Raw genomic sequence first — 14,846 nt, forward strand, 5'->3', positions numbered from 1 at the left:
TGCCCGGATCGCGGTCCTGAATTCAACGTCCTGTCGGTTAAAGCTACTAAATTGCCTGGCTGTTTAGCCTTTTGTGTTTGAGGTTCTTGAAATTTCACTAGCATTCAGCACTCAATATCCTTACCAGTTGGTGGAAGACGAGCAGTTCTGTAGATCTTGAATCAATTCAAAACTATACGAGGACGATATCCTAAATCTGCCGGCAGTTTTCAGTTGTGAACAATTTTGGGACATAATCACGGGCTTACTGGGTCGAGTTCTTCCTGAAGAATAGTTATGTATTATTGTGTTTGAGTCTATGCTCTCAATAACAAACTCCAGCCCATTTCAATGAACAATAAGATGGTAGGAAAAAGAAACCATCTCAACGATAACTCATGTTTTAAGCAGAAGAAGCAGAGTAAGGAAGAACCGGAAACAAAAGCTTCAGAAGACAAATTCCTCGACGTGTTAGTCCGGATCAACAATCAATTAACGTGGATGTGAATGCCAATCGCGATGATCAAGATGGTGAGGATGCAGAAGTACAAGATGGCATGGACTAGTATCGCAATCCCGCTGGTGGCCATGTTCCCAAACTCCACCACCCTCGTCCTCGCTGGCAACTGGAACAGGAGGCCCGGCGATAGCAGTATGAATAGGACCACTGCCACAACCACTGGTCCCCAGTCAGCGCTCATCTTTCTTACTCTCGGTTTCTCACGCTCGTACTTCCTCTCTCGGGACAGAATAGGCGAGTCTTCTTCAAGTGTAGATGTCGGTGAACAAAACTAGATGGTGGTGCGGCCTCGATTATAAGTAGAGGGATGGAGGAGTTTCTTAGCTGAGAAGGAGATGTGCTGGGGATGCCAAACTTGGTGTGAGAGGACACGATGAGTTCATCAAAGAAGCAAAGCATGTCTTACGAGTGGGACTTCGCCTTTATGGGATTTTCGGGAAACAACTTTCCATTGCAAGATCTCTCAATAATTGATCATTCCAACTCTGCTTTTTGTTCAACTTTGATTTCTGGCCAGAGGGAGAGATGAATACAAAGGCATGGAAACATGTAGAGAAAGCCACGGTTTGGCTTTCCATCTCCAGGTGGAGCCATGGTTGGCCAGTTAAGAAAGTTTCTTTGTTAGGTTACCTTAACTTTTTGTTAATTTCCTTCTTTCATACTTTCTAATCTTTTTGTTTTCTTTTTTCTTTTTCGGTGTTGAGGAACAAAGCTGGAGATCGGGAACCATCCGGATTCACCGGATCGGGAGAGTGCTCTGTTAATCCTACCAGACGAGTTAGGAACTTCCACGATTCTAATTGCTATTAGGGATTACAGTTTTAAGAGAAGAGAGTCGAGGAATCCAGAAAGACAAAAATGTCTTGTTGGCCAAGAAAGTGCAAGTAAGAACCTATTCGGAGCCAATGATCCGAAGAACTAGCTAGTTAGATCGACCTGAGAGCCTCCTCACGCCAATCAACAAGACAACTCGGGATGCTGGAGAGTTCATCAGCACTGTCCAAAAGTTTTTCTTCTGTAAAACTCGAAAAGCAACTAAAAGATTATGAGATTATTTAAAGGACTTGTTTCTTTCATCAGCCAGAAAATTCGTCCTCAACTTTTGCTATTATAAATAGCAGAGTCACTTGCCATTGACGAAGGCCAGATTGTATACAGTGCACACAGCAGAAGATGCTTCACCTTCCATTATTGGCACAAAACTTCAGTTACATACAAACTTCAACCTCAGATAGAACAAAAAAATCTTCGGTTTTCTGGCTTCTTTTCCTTGTGATATCCACGCTGCAGAGAAAAATATAGCAAAGGAAATCTTCAAGGTAAACATCATAAGAAGGATGCATAAGCAGTATCAAAGACTCAAGAATGCTTCGTCTAGATAGTCGCATCACGACTGCTAAGACTGCAGAGGGAAGTAGAGACAGATGATATCAAGGAGAACCAGCATACGAGATTCGGATTTTCTTCACTGTTGCAGTGCTGTTTAATGCAAAGGCCGAATGCAGAACCACAGCATACACACACGTGATACACATATACTACTGGTTTCAACTACCGTGGTCTATCCACCATTGACAGCTGTTCTTGATTCAAAAACATGATATTGCCACTTTCAATGGAAAGAGCTCAATCAGAAGCAATTTAAGCTACCCTTCGATGGCTGATACTGATAGAAGCGACAAGTATGCGTGTTCGATTCCTGACAGATCTAAAGAACACCAAATGTGTTTAACGTAAGATACATACAGCTGAATCATACCCAACTCCCACATTTTTATTGTCTAAATAAATTTTCTCGGCAAGAAGTCATTCATTTGCAAAGCCACTGCACAACCCGACAACTTCCGATGCAAAATCGATCTCCCAGCAAATCTATTATATGCAGAAAGTTTACCAACAAAGGCATATGTATTGAGATCGAAACTTCATGAAAAGAGTCAATTTTAACTTCCAATCATTAGGCGCACATAGAACAGCAGCAGATGGCAGGAGCAGACTTACGGCAAACTTCCTTCTCCTCCGCCATACCATTGCAGGCAATGGTCCGAGCCAGCTCCGACAGATTGAACACGACCCTGGCAACGTAGAAGAACAGGACAAACAGGACAACCCACGGCGCCAAGATCAAGCCGATGGCGAAGGTCACGGATCCGAAGAGCATCAGGGCGAAGGAACCCCAAGAAAGAGGCACCCGAATGCCGCTGGGGAGGAGTGCGCCGCGGAGGCTGCCGAGACCGAGAGGTGGAGGCGGCTGCGGGATAGGGAAAGGGCAGGGCGGTGGGGATCGGGAACTTGAGGACGTCCACCATCATGGAACAGAGCTCGTAGAGGACCCGGGAGAGGTCGTGTTCTTGATCGGTTCAGCGAGAAGATCAGCGGAACGGCGGAATCCGGCGAGGTTGAAGCTCAGGGGGGGATGGGCGGCTCCATGAGAAGATTCCGACGAGGGACTTCTCTCTCTGTCGTTTTTTTTTTTTTTTTTTTCCGGTGATATTTCTCTCTCTGTCGTTGGCACGTTGCCGAATGAAAATGAAAAACTGCGACATGGTAAATTACGAAACAGCCCCCAACGGCAACCTACGAGGAGCAGTCTGGCTGGTCGGCGTCGGGTCACTGCCGCTCGGATTTTCTTCAAACCAGAGAGGAGATAGAAGAAAGAGAGTCGCCGTGCCGTGGTGATCGGCGTTGGTTGGTCAACTGCGACATGGTCATGCATATATACACTCCATGATCAAACCGGCCGTCAGCTAGCTGGTGCCTGGTATTGTATATGTATCGACTTGATATTGCACCTGGACTGGACCCATTTTTAGCTAGGCCCGACCACTTGTCAGCCTTGCATCGATCACGGTCGAACTCAACGATGGATCGGTCCATTAGTATAGATGAAGCCTGCAATCTATTAACTTCTACGTTATGATAATTGATGATAACTTCAAAAGGAATATCATATTATATCTTTTTGCTTGGAGAATATCATGTCATATTATTTTTTATTCGATTTATTTTTTTTTTGCTCGAGGTATCATATTATGCCATTCTATCCAATAGCGCATATGATATGATTTTCCTAGGACAAAACAAAAGCCAAAGCACCGATTGGGAAATGAGGCAAGGCAAAGGAAAACCTCTCCAGTGGGTTTTTATTTTATCAGGGTCCACTCCTCGATCAATCAATTCCTTCCCTTCTCCTTTCTTATTTCAATTTCACTGATTATTATTATTATTATTATTATTATTATATATAACAGTTTGATAGGAATGTCTTGATGGAAGAACAGCACGACCTTCTCGGCAAAATTCCAAATTTGGATCGATGCAAAATCATAAAGAGAATGCTCCTTACTCAACACATAAAACTTGACTAATTATATGATCAAACTAACAAGTCCGTTGCATACTGTTTTCACGCAAACGGAACGTATTAATAAAGCATATACCTATACATATTATTATTATTATTATTAATCATCATCATCATTATTATTATTTTAATTAATTTATATTTAATACTAGTTTGCGTACTTAATAGCAACCCGCGTGTTGCAGTTTTAATGTATATTTTCTTTAAGCACTTATGTCATTTTCTCTTTCTGGAAAAAATATTTCCTCTCGTACTTTTTATCCTTCTTACAAGTATGTCACTCAACTTTTCTCGGTGATATTATCAGTGTCTTCAATCCTTGAGCTTTATCTTGATTACAAGATGGTTTTGATGAGTTTAAAACTATCAAAGTATATATAATTATTTTTATAATTTATTGAACTCTAATTGCCGCTTATACCATCACAGTTTGTTATATAAAGTAGGGAAAAATGACACTGTTGGTTCTAAAATTTTGTCATTTTTTGACATCGAATCCTAAAACTTTCAAAACGGAAAATCAAGTCTTAAAGGTTTGAAAAACGTGTCAGCAATAGTCCTAAAGGTTTGAAAAAAGTGACAATAATAGTTCTATCCATCAATCGCCGTTAACGTCTCACCTACGTGGCGTTAACGCCGTCCGTTTTGGCGATGTGGCCGTTAGTTTGCTGACATGGCACATTGGACCGACCGGTTTACCTAAAAACCCGTGATTCTTCTTGGTTCCCGAGAAAGACCCAAAAGCTCCAAACTTGACCCAACGACGGATGGAAGTAAGACCCACCCGAAATCGACCTCCAACTCCCTGAAACCCTATTTCCCTCCCCCCTTAAAATCGACTCCACTCTCCTTTTTCCCTTTCCATCTCGAAACCTCCTCAATTCATATAGGGATAAATCATAGTCGGTTGGTGGTTTTTTTAACTACTTTTAAACTGCAATCGCAGTAAAGAACGGATAAGCGAGACATAGTGACCGCCCCACAAGCACAAGCATAGACTGAAGAATGATCAAATAACCATCGGGCGCAGTTCAATATCAAAATCACAAGCACCATAAACTCCGACGAGCCATTTAAACGAACTGCTTGTTTGTACTATCCTCCACAGCGAAGGAAGCGGTGGCATACAACGACGCAACAAAGGCCGAAGATTCCTCAATTTGTCTGATTTCATATCATAAATTATATGCATGGATGAGTATAAAATCTCAATAGAACAAATCTCTTGCCCTCGTGATAGTTTAAGCTTTGACCTCATCTTTGAATAGTATCTGATGATTGATTTCCGGAGAATTCCAAAGGAAGGAATAGCTTTGTTTGTGTGAAGGGCATGGAAGCTCTTTGCACAGCAGCAGGAACTCACTTAACCAGAAGAAATAAGAATGGACATAGTTCAGTTTAACTTATGCTTTCCAATGTTTCCCTAGTCAGTGTTATGTACATAAAAAAGCAAGATTCTTGGTGCAACAAACGGAGCCGAAGATTCCTGGTACAACAAAGGGTCTTCTTCTTCCTTCACCGAGTAGAGGAGAGCAGGACATGCCAGCTTTCGGGTTTGAGTAGAGGAGAGTCGGAGAGGAGAGTTCAATGGGTTTTCCTTCTGGGTTTTTCGGAGATGAGAGTTCAATAGGTTTTCCTTCGGGTTTCCTTCCTTTTCCGAAGGGGTGGAGGTCAATTTCGGGTGGGTTTTGTTTCCATCCATCAGGGGGGAGGGAATTAGGGTTTCGGGAGGGAAGGGATTTGGGTCGGGTTTGGAGCTTTCGGGGCTTGCTTGGGAGCCGGGTAGAATCACGGGTTTTCGGGTAATCTGGTCGGTCCAATGTGCCATGTCAGCAAACTAACGGCCACATCGCCGACATGGACGGCGTTAACGCCACGTAGGCAGGACGTTAACGACGGTTAACGGATAGGACCATTGCTACCACTTTTTTTAGAACTTAATTTTCCGTTTTAATAGTTTTATTACTCAATGTTAAAAAATGACAAAGTTTTAGGACCAATAGTATCACTTTCCCTATAAAGTATTCTAAAAGTAAGTGGATGTGTATTGCCTTACAAAATTTAACATCTTCTGTGATGCGATTCCCTCCAAGAATGACGAGACCCGACAACTAAAGGAACCCAAGATCGTTCCACGATCAGATTTGATTGACAAACCCTCGACCCGTTGTTTACGACAAAAACAAGAACCTTGGTATAACTGACCTCAACCCGTTGTTTAATGCGAAACAAGAACCTCGGTATATAGGAAGACGCCACAAACGGTAATGGAAAACCGTCTGATAAGTCGATGAAGACGCCACAAACGGTGGTGGAAAGCCGTTTGATAAGTCGATGATGAACGCCACGGAAACTTCCGATAAGTTCGATTAGTTCTTCAAGAACCAAAGAGAATACTCTCACAATTTTCTGAATGTTCCTCTCATTAAAAATTGACTAAGATGAATATATATAGACATAAAGTAATCCTAATATGGTCATATCTCCTCCTATAGATAAGGAAATTAAAACCAAAATATCGATAGAGATATGACATAATCTATAAAGATATAAAATCTAAATACCCCTAGAATATCTCTATGAGATTTAAACTTCAAACAAATCTGATGTTATCTTCTGTTGATCATCAACTGTTCTAGAAGCTTCCTTAAACACTTGCTGAATTTAGTCTTGTCCGGAATCTTCTATAACTTGAATAATGTTGATGGATCTTTGTGGATCACGTGATTCATGTCCAATGGGCCTCCACGAATTTGCTTGAGCCCAAACCTCATGAATCAGGCCGTTGAGTTCATCTTTAAACTTCTTTGCTCGTGCTCGCGTAATCGGTCCAATTGGAACTTGAACTGGATCCCTTGAAGTCGTGCTACGATTTGCATCATTCCCCTCCTCTTGAAAAGGATTTGTCCTCAAATCATCACCTACATCAAAAGGAAGCAAATCAGAAACATTAAAAGTAGCACTTACATTGTACTCACCAGGTAAGTCTAGTTTATAAGCATTGTCATTGATGCGCTCCAGGACTTGAAAGGTCCATCTCCTCTTGGAAGCAGTTTGGAACGTCTTTGCGCCGGAAATCTCTCTTTCCTCATATGCAACCAAACCCAATCTCCGGGTTCAAAAATCAGCTTATGACAGCCCTTGTTGGCGTGTTTTGTATACTGCTCCGTTTTTCGCTCAATGTTGAGTCTTGTTTTCTCATGAATCTGCTTGACAAATTCAGCTTTCTTTTTGCCATCTAAATTAACATGCTCAGTCAAAGGTAAAGGAGATAAATCCAATGGAGTTAAAGGATTAAATCCATAAACAACTTCAAATGGTGAAAATTTAGTAGCGGAATGAACAGATCTGTTATAAGCAAACTCAACATGTGGTAAACACTCTTCCCATGTTTTAATGTTTTTTTTTATGATTGTCCTCAACAAAGTAGACAAAGTTCTATTTACTACTTCCGTTTGACCATCAGTTTGTGGGTGACAAGTAGTAGAAAATAACAGCTTAGTACCTAACTTACACCACAAAGTCTTCCAAAAATAGCTCAAGAACTTAGCATCTCTATCCGAAACAATTGTTCTAGGCATGCCATGTAACCTCACAATCTCCCTAAAGAACAAATCAGCAACATGCGAGGCATCATCCGTTTTGTGACATGGAATAAAGTGTGCCATCTTAGAAAATCTATCCACAACCACAAAAATTGAATCTCTCCCACGTTTAGTCCTAGGTAATCCTAACACAAAGTCCATTGAAATATCAATCCAAGGCTCACTAGGAATTGGTAAAGGAGTATACAAACCGTTAGGCTGCACTCTGGATTTAGCTTGCCTACACGTAATGCATCTACCACAAATTCTCTCAACATCTCTTTTCATATGTGGCCAATAGAAGTGTTCTTGCAAAATAGCTAAAGTCTTTGCTACTCCAAAATGTCCCATTAATCCCCCACCATGTGATTCCTGCACTAATAACTCTCTCAATGAACAATTTGGCACGCATAACTTATTCTCTCGAAACAGAAAGTCATCATGCCTAAAGAACTTACCACAAGGAATTTTCTCACAAGCTCGATATTCCTCACAAAATTCATGGTCATCAGCATATAAATTTTTAATGTGCTCAAAACCAAGCAATTTTGCATCAAGTGTAGAGAGTAATGCATATCTGCGAGAAAGTGCATCGGCGACCACATTCTCCTTACCTTGCTTATACCGAATGACGTATGGAAACGTCTCGATGAACTCCACCCATCGGGCATGTCTTTTGTTTAGTTTGTGTTGGCCCTTCAAGTGTTTCAAGGACTCATGATCGGTGTGTATCACGAACTCCTTAGGCCATAGGTAGTGCTGCCACGTCTCTAAAGCTCGAACCAATGCATACAACTCTTTATCATAAGTTGGATAGTTTAAGGCTGCACCGCTTAGTTTTTCGCTGAAGTAAGCAATTGGTCGTCCTTCCTGCATGAGAACTGCACCTATACCAACACCTGAAGCATCACATTCAATCTCAAAAGTTTTAGAAAAGTTAGGTAAAGATAATAAAGGAGCGTTGGTCAGCTTCTCTTTGATTAGCTGAAACGCCTTCTCTTGTTCTTCTCCCCATCTAAATCCAACGTTTTTCTTGATCACTTCAGTAAGTGGTGCTGCTATGCTACTAAAATCCTTCACAAACCGCCGATAGAAACTAGCAAGTCCATGAAAACTACAAACATTACTTACACTTGTGGGACTAGGCCACTCTTGGATTGCACGTACCTTCTCCTCATCAACCTGTATACCTTGTGCACTAACAACAAATCCCAAAAAAACAAGCTTATCGGTGCAAAAAGTACACTTCTTCATATTAGCAAATAACTTTTCCTTCCTAAGCACATCTAAGACAGATTTCAAATGTACCTTATGATCATCTAAGTTTTTGCTGTAAACTAGTATATCATCAAAGTAGACAACCACAAATCTACCTATAAATGCACGCAAAACATGATTCATAAGTCTCATAAAAGTGCTTGGAGCATTAGTCAAACCAAAAGGCATAACTAACCATTCGTACAAACCGTATTTTGTTTTAAAGGCAGTTTTCCATTCATCTCCTTCTTTCATTCTAATCTGATGATAACCACTCTTTAAATCAATTTTAGAAAATACACAAGAACCATGTAACTCATCTAACATATCATCTAAGCGAGGAATAGGATGACGATACTTTACCGTTATGTTGTTGATTGCTCGGCAATCAACGCACATTCTCCACGTCCCGTCCTTCTTAGGTACGAGTATTACTGGAACAGCGCATGGGCTCAAGCTCTCCCTCACATACCCTTTCTCTAACAACTCCTTTACCTGCCGTTGAAGCTCCTTTGTCTCCTCAGGATTGCTCCTATAGGCTGGTCGGTTTGGAATTGTCGCACCGGGAACAAAATCAATTTGATGTTCAATCCCTCGGATTGGAGGTAAGCCGTGTGGTGTTTCCTCGGGAAAGACATCCTCATACTCCTGCAAAAGAGAAACAACAGAACTAGGAAGAGAGATATCAAGTTCGTTAGTATTGAAAAATGCCTCTTTGTACAAAAGTACAATCATCGGCTGATTTAAAAACATTGCTTGCCTAATTTCTCCCATGTTTGCATAAAAATTCTTTTGTTTTCTCTCTGATTTTCTCTCAATGGCCGAATTTTGATTTTCTTTTTCTCTCTCATTTTTCTCGGCCTCTCTCTGATTTTCACTCTTTTTCTTCTGTTCACTCTCTTTCTTTTGATCACTCTCTTTTTGCAATCTCACTTGATCCTCATATACTTGCTGCGGAGTCAATGGTACAAGAGTGATTGATCGCTGATTAAGTACAAAGGAGTATTTGTTCATAAAGCCATCATGCTTCACTCGTCTATCAAATTGCCATGGACGCCCTAGCAACAAGTGTCCTGCTTGCATCGGTACTACATCACACAACACTTCATCTTCGTATTTACCGATTCGAAATGCAACTAACACCTGCTTGTTCACCCTTATCTCACCACTATCATTCAACCATTGCAGCTTGTACGGCCTAGGGTGCTTCACCATGGGCAGTCTTAATTTTTCCACCATTGTTGCACTTGCGACATTAGTACAACTACCACCATCAATAATCACACTACATACCTTGTCTTTGATGTAGCACCTAGTGTGAAAGATGTTCTCCCGCTGCACTTCTTCAACTCCTTTTGTTTGCAAGCTTAATGCTCTCCTTGCCACCAATGTCAATGCATCTGGAGCTAAATATTCCTCTTCGGGAACGTCCTCCAATGGGGGCATGTCATCGGTGCCGGAATCTTCAGTGTCGGTCACAATGTCACCATTGTCTCGCATCACCATGACCCGCTTGTTTGGGCATTGACTTGCTATGTGTCCCCTGCCTTGGCATTTAAAACACTTAATGTCACGATTCCTGGAGGTAGAAATGTCGGTTTTACCTTGAGGAACATGGCTGGTTGCTTCTCGCTTTTGCTCGGTTTTCAACATCGACGTGGATTGCTTCTCATCTTTCTTCCACTGATTCGGTTTCCAAGTGGATGTGCTTGGACATTGGCTTGCACGTGTATTGCCTCTCCTCTTGAACTGGTTCTCAATCTTGATGGCCATGTGCACCATATCCTCCAACTCCACATAATGTTGTAATTCCACGGCATTTTGAATTTCTCGGTTCAATCCAGCCAAAAATCTTGCCATAGTAGCCTCTCGATCCTCCTCTATGTTAGCTCTAATCATGGCCACTTCCATCTCCTTAAAATATTCCTCTACACTCCGGTTACCTTGCCTAAGACTTTGTAACTTATTATACAGCTCCCGGTAGTAATAACTAGGAACAAATCGCTTCCTCATCACCCTTTTCATTTCCTCCCACGTAGCTATAGGTGGCTCTCTATTTCTTCGCCTATTTATCATCAATTGATCCCACCAAACAATTGCATAATCCGAGAATTCAATTGCTGCCAATTTGACTTTCTTCAGCTCGGAATAACTATAACAATCAAATACAAACTCCACCTTTTTCTCCCACTCAAGGTATGCTTCGGGATCACTCTTTCCTTGGAACGATGGGATTTTCATCTTAATACTACCCAAGTTATAATCTTCCCGATTCCTATCTTCTCTAAACCGCCCTCCATGTCTCCTATTACTAACAACCGAATCTCGATCATCTTCATCAAAACCAGCCCCATAAATCTCTTCATCTTCAACCCTCACTTCCCTCGGTTGAACTCTTTCCCTCCTACGTGCATTAGGAGCGTTTCGTGGCTGCTCCACACGTTTATTCTCTATTAGATCTATCCGTTCATGAACCTGCTCAAACTCCAACCGCATCACACGCCTCATCTCACTCATCATGGCCTCTATAAGTATTTTCGAATCAGCCAATTCCGTTGCACCTTCGGGAATACTCTTAGCACTATTGTGAGACATGATTGCTGCAAAATAAAGTTAGAAAGAATGGACCTCACAATTCGCTCCCTTACGTGTTTACACTCAAGAATGTGAATCACTCTACACTCGTGTTTTCACTCAACAAAATATGTGGCTTTTAACCCTCTAATATTCTCACCGCTCTTGCCTTTTTTCCACTCGACAATTCTCATTCAGTTCCTTTGGAACTAAACAAACAACTCCAAATTTTCCAGCAACAATTCACCAAGAACTCATCAAGGAAAATTAATGATCAAAGGAAATTTCAGGAAGAAAAGAAGCAAGAGAAAAGGCAACTACTATGAAGGATTAATTAAACCAGAATGTTATATGAAATTATGGGATCAGAATCAATGCAGATTACAAAGAACGAGAAATAACAACTTTAGAATGGTCAGATGTAAAAAATTTGGATCAAATTGACAACGATGTCTTCTTTCTTTTCTTTCGATCTTTTTTTTTTCTCAGCTCTGTATTTTTTTTGGCCGAATTTTTTTTTTCAGCTCTTTTTTTTTCAGCTTTGTATATTTTTTTTTTCAGCCCTTTTTTTTTTACTAATAATCCACAAAGAACAATTTCGATGAAGCGAAACTCAGCAAATTGAAACAAAAAAGGATAGGATAAACCCGATTTGAAGCCTGATGCTCTGATACCAAATGATGCGATTCCCGCCAAGAATGACGAAACCCGACAACTAAAGGAACCCAAGATCGTTCCACGATCAGATTTGATTGACGAACCCTCGACCCGTTGTTTACGACAAAAACAAGAACCTTGGTATAACTGACCTCAACCCGTTGTTTAATGCGAAACAAGAACCTCGGTATATAGGAAGACGCCACAAACGGTAATGGAAAACCGCCTGATAAGTCGATGAAGACGCCACAAACGGTGGTGGAAAGCCGTTTGATAAGTCGATGATGAACGCCACGGAAACTTCCGATAAGTTCGATTAGTTCTTCAAGAACCAAAGAGAATACTCTCACAATTTTCTGAATGTTCCTCTCATTAAAAATTGACTAAGATGAATATATATAGACATAAAGTAATCCTAATATGGTCATATCTCCTCCTATAGATAAGGAAATTAAAACCAAAAATATCGATAGAGATATGACATAATCTATAAAGATATAAAATCTAAATACCCATAGAATATCTCTATGAGATTTAAACTTCAAACAAATCTGATGTTATCTTCTGTTGATCATCAACTGTTCTAGAAGCTTCCTTAAACACTTGCTGAATTTAGCCTTGTCCGGAATCTTCTATAACTTGAATAATGTTGATGGATCTTTGTGGATCACGTGATTCATGTCCAATGGGCCTCCACGAATTTGCTTGAGCCCAAACCTCATGAATCAGCCCGTTGAGTTCATCTTTAAACTTCTTTGCTCGTGCTCGCGTAATCGGTCCAATTGGAACTTGAACTGGATCTCTTGAAGTCGTGCTACGATTTGCATCATTCTGTACTCTTTTCTTTTTCTATATGTTATTAATAATTTAAGGAATTAAGGATAAAAAAATAATATAAGGAGTTTACATATAACATTAGGCATCGTACACGTCAAAGCACCGACTCACTTTGGCAATCGGTGGCCGTCGTTTCGGAATGTGATTGGATTTGGGGCCGACGCTGACTGAGCCAATTGGCCCGCGACGTTTCCTCTGAGGTGGCAAAGATAGCGGCATAGGTTGTGCCACTTGGCATTCACTTGACAGACAGCCTCACTTGCCACTTGTCGACAACAGCTCATCAGATCAGACAAACCCTCTGCTCCCCTCCCTCGGGCACGAGAATATTTTCTACGTCATGAGTATACATGTAGCACGTATCATAAGTCACATATTTGTTAAACACACATCGGTACCATAGAACTTTCTTCCCTCGCACGATCAATATCGATAAATGCTTCATTTCGCTTTAGATCCCCCTTATCCAGTATCGATCTCAAACCCTTATCTTTCTTGCACGCAAAGTAAGAATTCGCGCTTCTCCTCTATTATTGCCAAATAGAGGCATCATCCTAACGTAACATATATTATTGGCACGCAAGCCTAAGAAAATTAACACACGCAACTAACAAAGAAAAACGGCCCGTGTTTGTGGAAAGATCGATCAAATAGGAACACAGGCAGTGTATCCCAAAGCGGCAATCAGCACTCAATCATCAAAGAATATCCCAAGCATTTCTACCCCCAAAATAAATAAATAAATAAATATCCCAAACACACCGGTCCTACTTGGACTTAACAATCGATCGGTCCATTATTAAAGATGAAACCAGCGAACCTATCTATTATATCTATCTATCTATCTATATAAGTAAAGCGGAAGCATCTATTATCTATTATACCTATCTATCCACCTTTTTTTTCTTTTTAATACAAGTGAAGCTGAAAGCATTTAGAAAGTTTCGGTAGCCAAAGTATGTAATCGATTTTTACTCTTGCAAGTAGCTTTACCTTTTTTTTTTCTAAAATAATAATATATACGTTTATAAGTTGGAGGAGAGTATGGCCGATCGATTTTCTTACTCTTACAAGTAGCTTTTTTTTTTTTTTTTTACTTTCTCATATAAATTATGATATAAATATATGTTTACAAGTAAATTTTCCTAATCATGAAGTAAGTTTTACTCGACTATGAAGAAGTGCCGGAAGAGTCTAATTGAATCCTAAAACTATTGAAATTGTAACAAATTGAAACTTAATTCAACCTTAAAGTATTTGACGGAAGTTCGTATGTAAAGTACATAAAGTTGTCCAGGTAGCAACCAACACAATGAAGTAATCCGTGAAGGCTCTTCTAAGTAATGAGGCATATCAAAGCAATGGCACCATGAGGGTCGGTGAAAGAGTATAACATATAAGCTAGGGTAAATTACACTAGTAGTCCAAAAAGTTTTAATAATGTGTCAGGTTGGTTCAAAAATTTTTTTTACTACTTGATGGTGCAAAATGTTTCAAAACTATAACATGATAGTACAAGTCGTTATCTTGCCATTGACGCTGTCAAGCGATGCTGACGTGGCTCACTACGTGGCCGAAACACTCTCTTCCTCTTTGGGAACAGGACGAGGGAAGGGTGGAGTAGGACGAGAAGAAGAAGAATCGAAGAATTGAAGAAGAAAGAGAGGAAAGAGAGAGGTTACTGTTTCGGTTACGTAGTGAGTCATGTCGGTGTCGTTTGACGACTTCAATGGCGAGATAACGGTTTGTACTATCACGTTACAACTTTAAAATATTTTGTACCATCAAGTAGCAAAAAAAATATTTTAAACCAACCTGATACATTATTTAAACTTTTAGACCACCAATGTAATTTACCTTATAATCTATCATATAAAACTGGACTGCTTAACACTGGACTGCTTAATGTAGTATACTTTTATTAAATTCAACTAGCAAAAGTGCACATGCTCAATAAGAATTATGGTTCTCGCCGAAAGAAGCAACTAGCATAATTCAAAAAAAAAAACTGCGACATTTACTCGGTGTTTGGTAATGGAGTGAAATTTCATACCAAATATATATATATATATAT

At 40.3% G+C, this 14,846-nt stretch overlaps 1 protein-coding gene and 1 pseudogene across 1 annotated transcript; both read right to left on the minus strand.

Annotated features, from left to right (window-relative positions):
- Nucleotides 1–260: 260 nt before the first annotated feature.
- LOC116195335 lies at nt 261–3,411 on the minus strand. Its single transcript, XM_031524454.1, has 2 exons — nt 2,501–3,411; nt 261–1,783 (listed from the first exon to the last, which is right to left on the minus strand). Exon 2 carries the CDS (start codon nt 678–680, stop codon nt 468–470), a length of 213 nt encoding a protein of 70 aa, XP_031380314.1. The 5' UTR covers nt 681–1,783; nt 2,501–3,411; the 3' UTR covers nt 261–467.
- Nucleotides 3,412–6,644: 3,233 nt separating this feature from the next.
- LOC116198216 lies at nt 6,645–10,954 on the minus strand (annotated as a pseudogene).
- Nucleotides 10,955–14,846: the final 3,892 nt, after the last annotated feature.

Source organism: Punica granatum, chromosome 2 (assembly GCF_007655135.1).
Source record: "Punica granatum isolate Tunisia-2019 chromosome 2, ASM765513v2, whole genome shotgun sequence".
Taxonomy (NCBI): Eukaryota; Viridiplantae; Streptophyta; class Magnoliopsida; order Myrtales; family Lythraceae; genus Punica; species Punica granatum.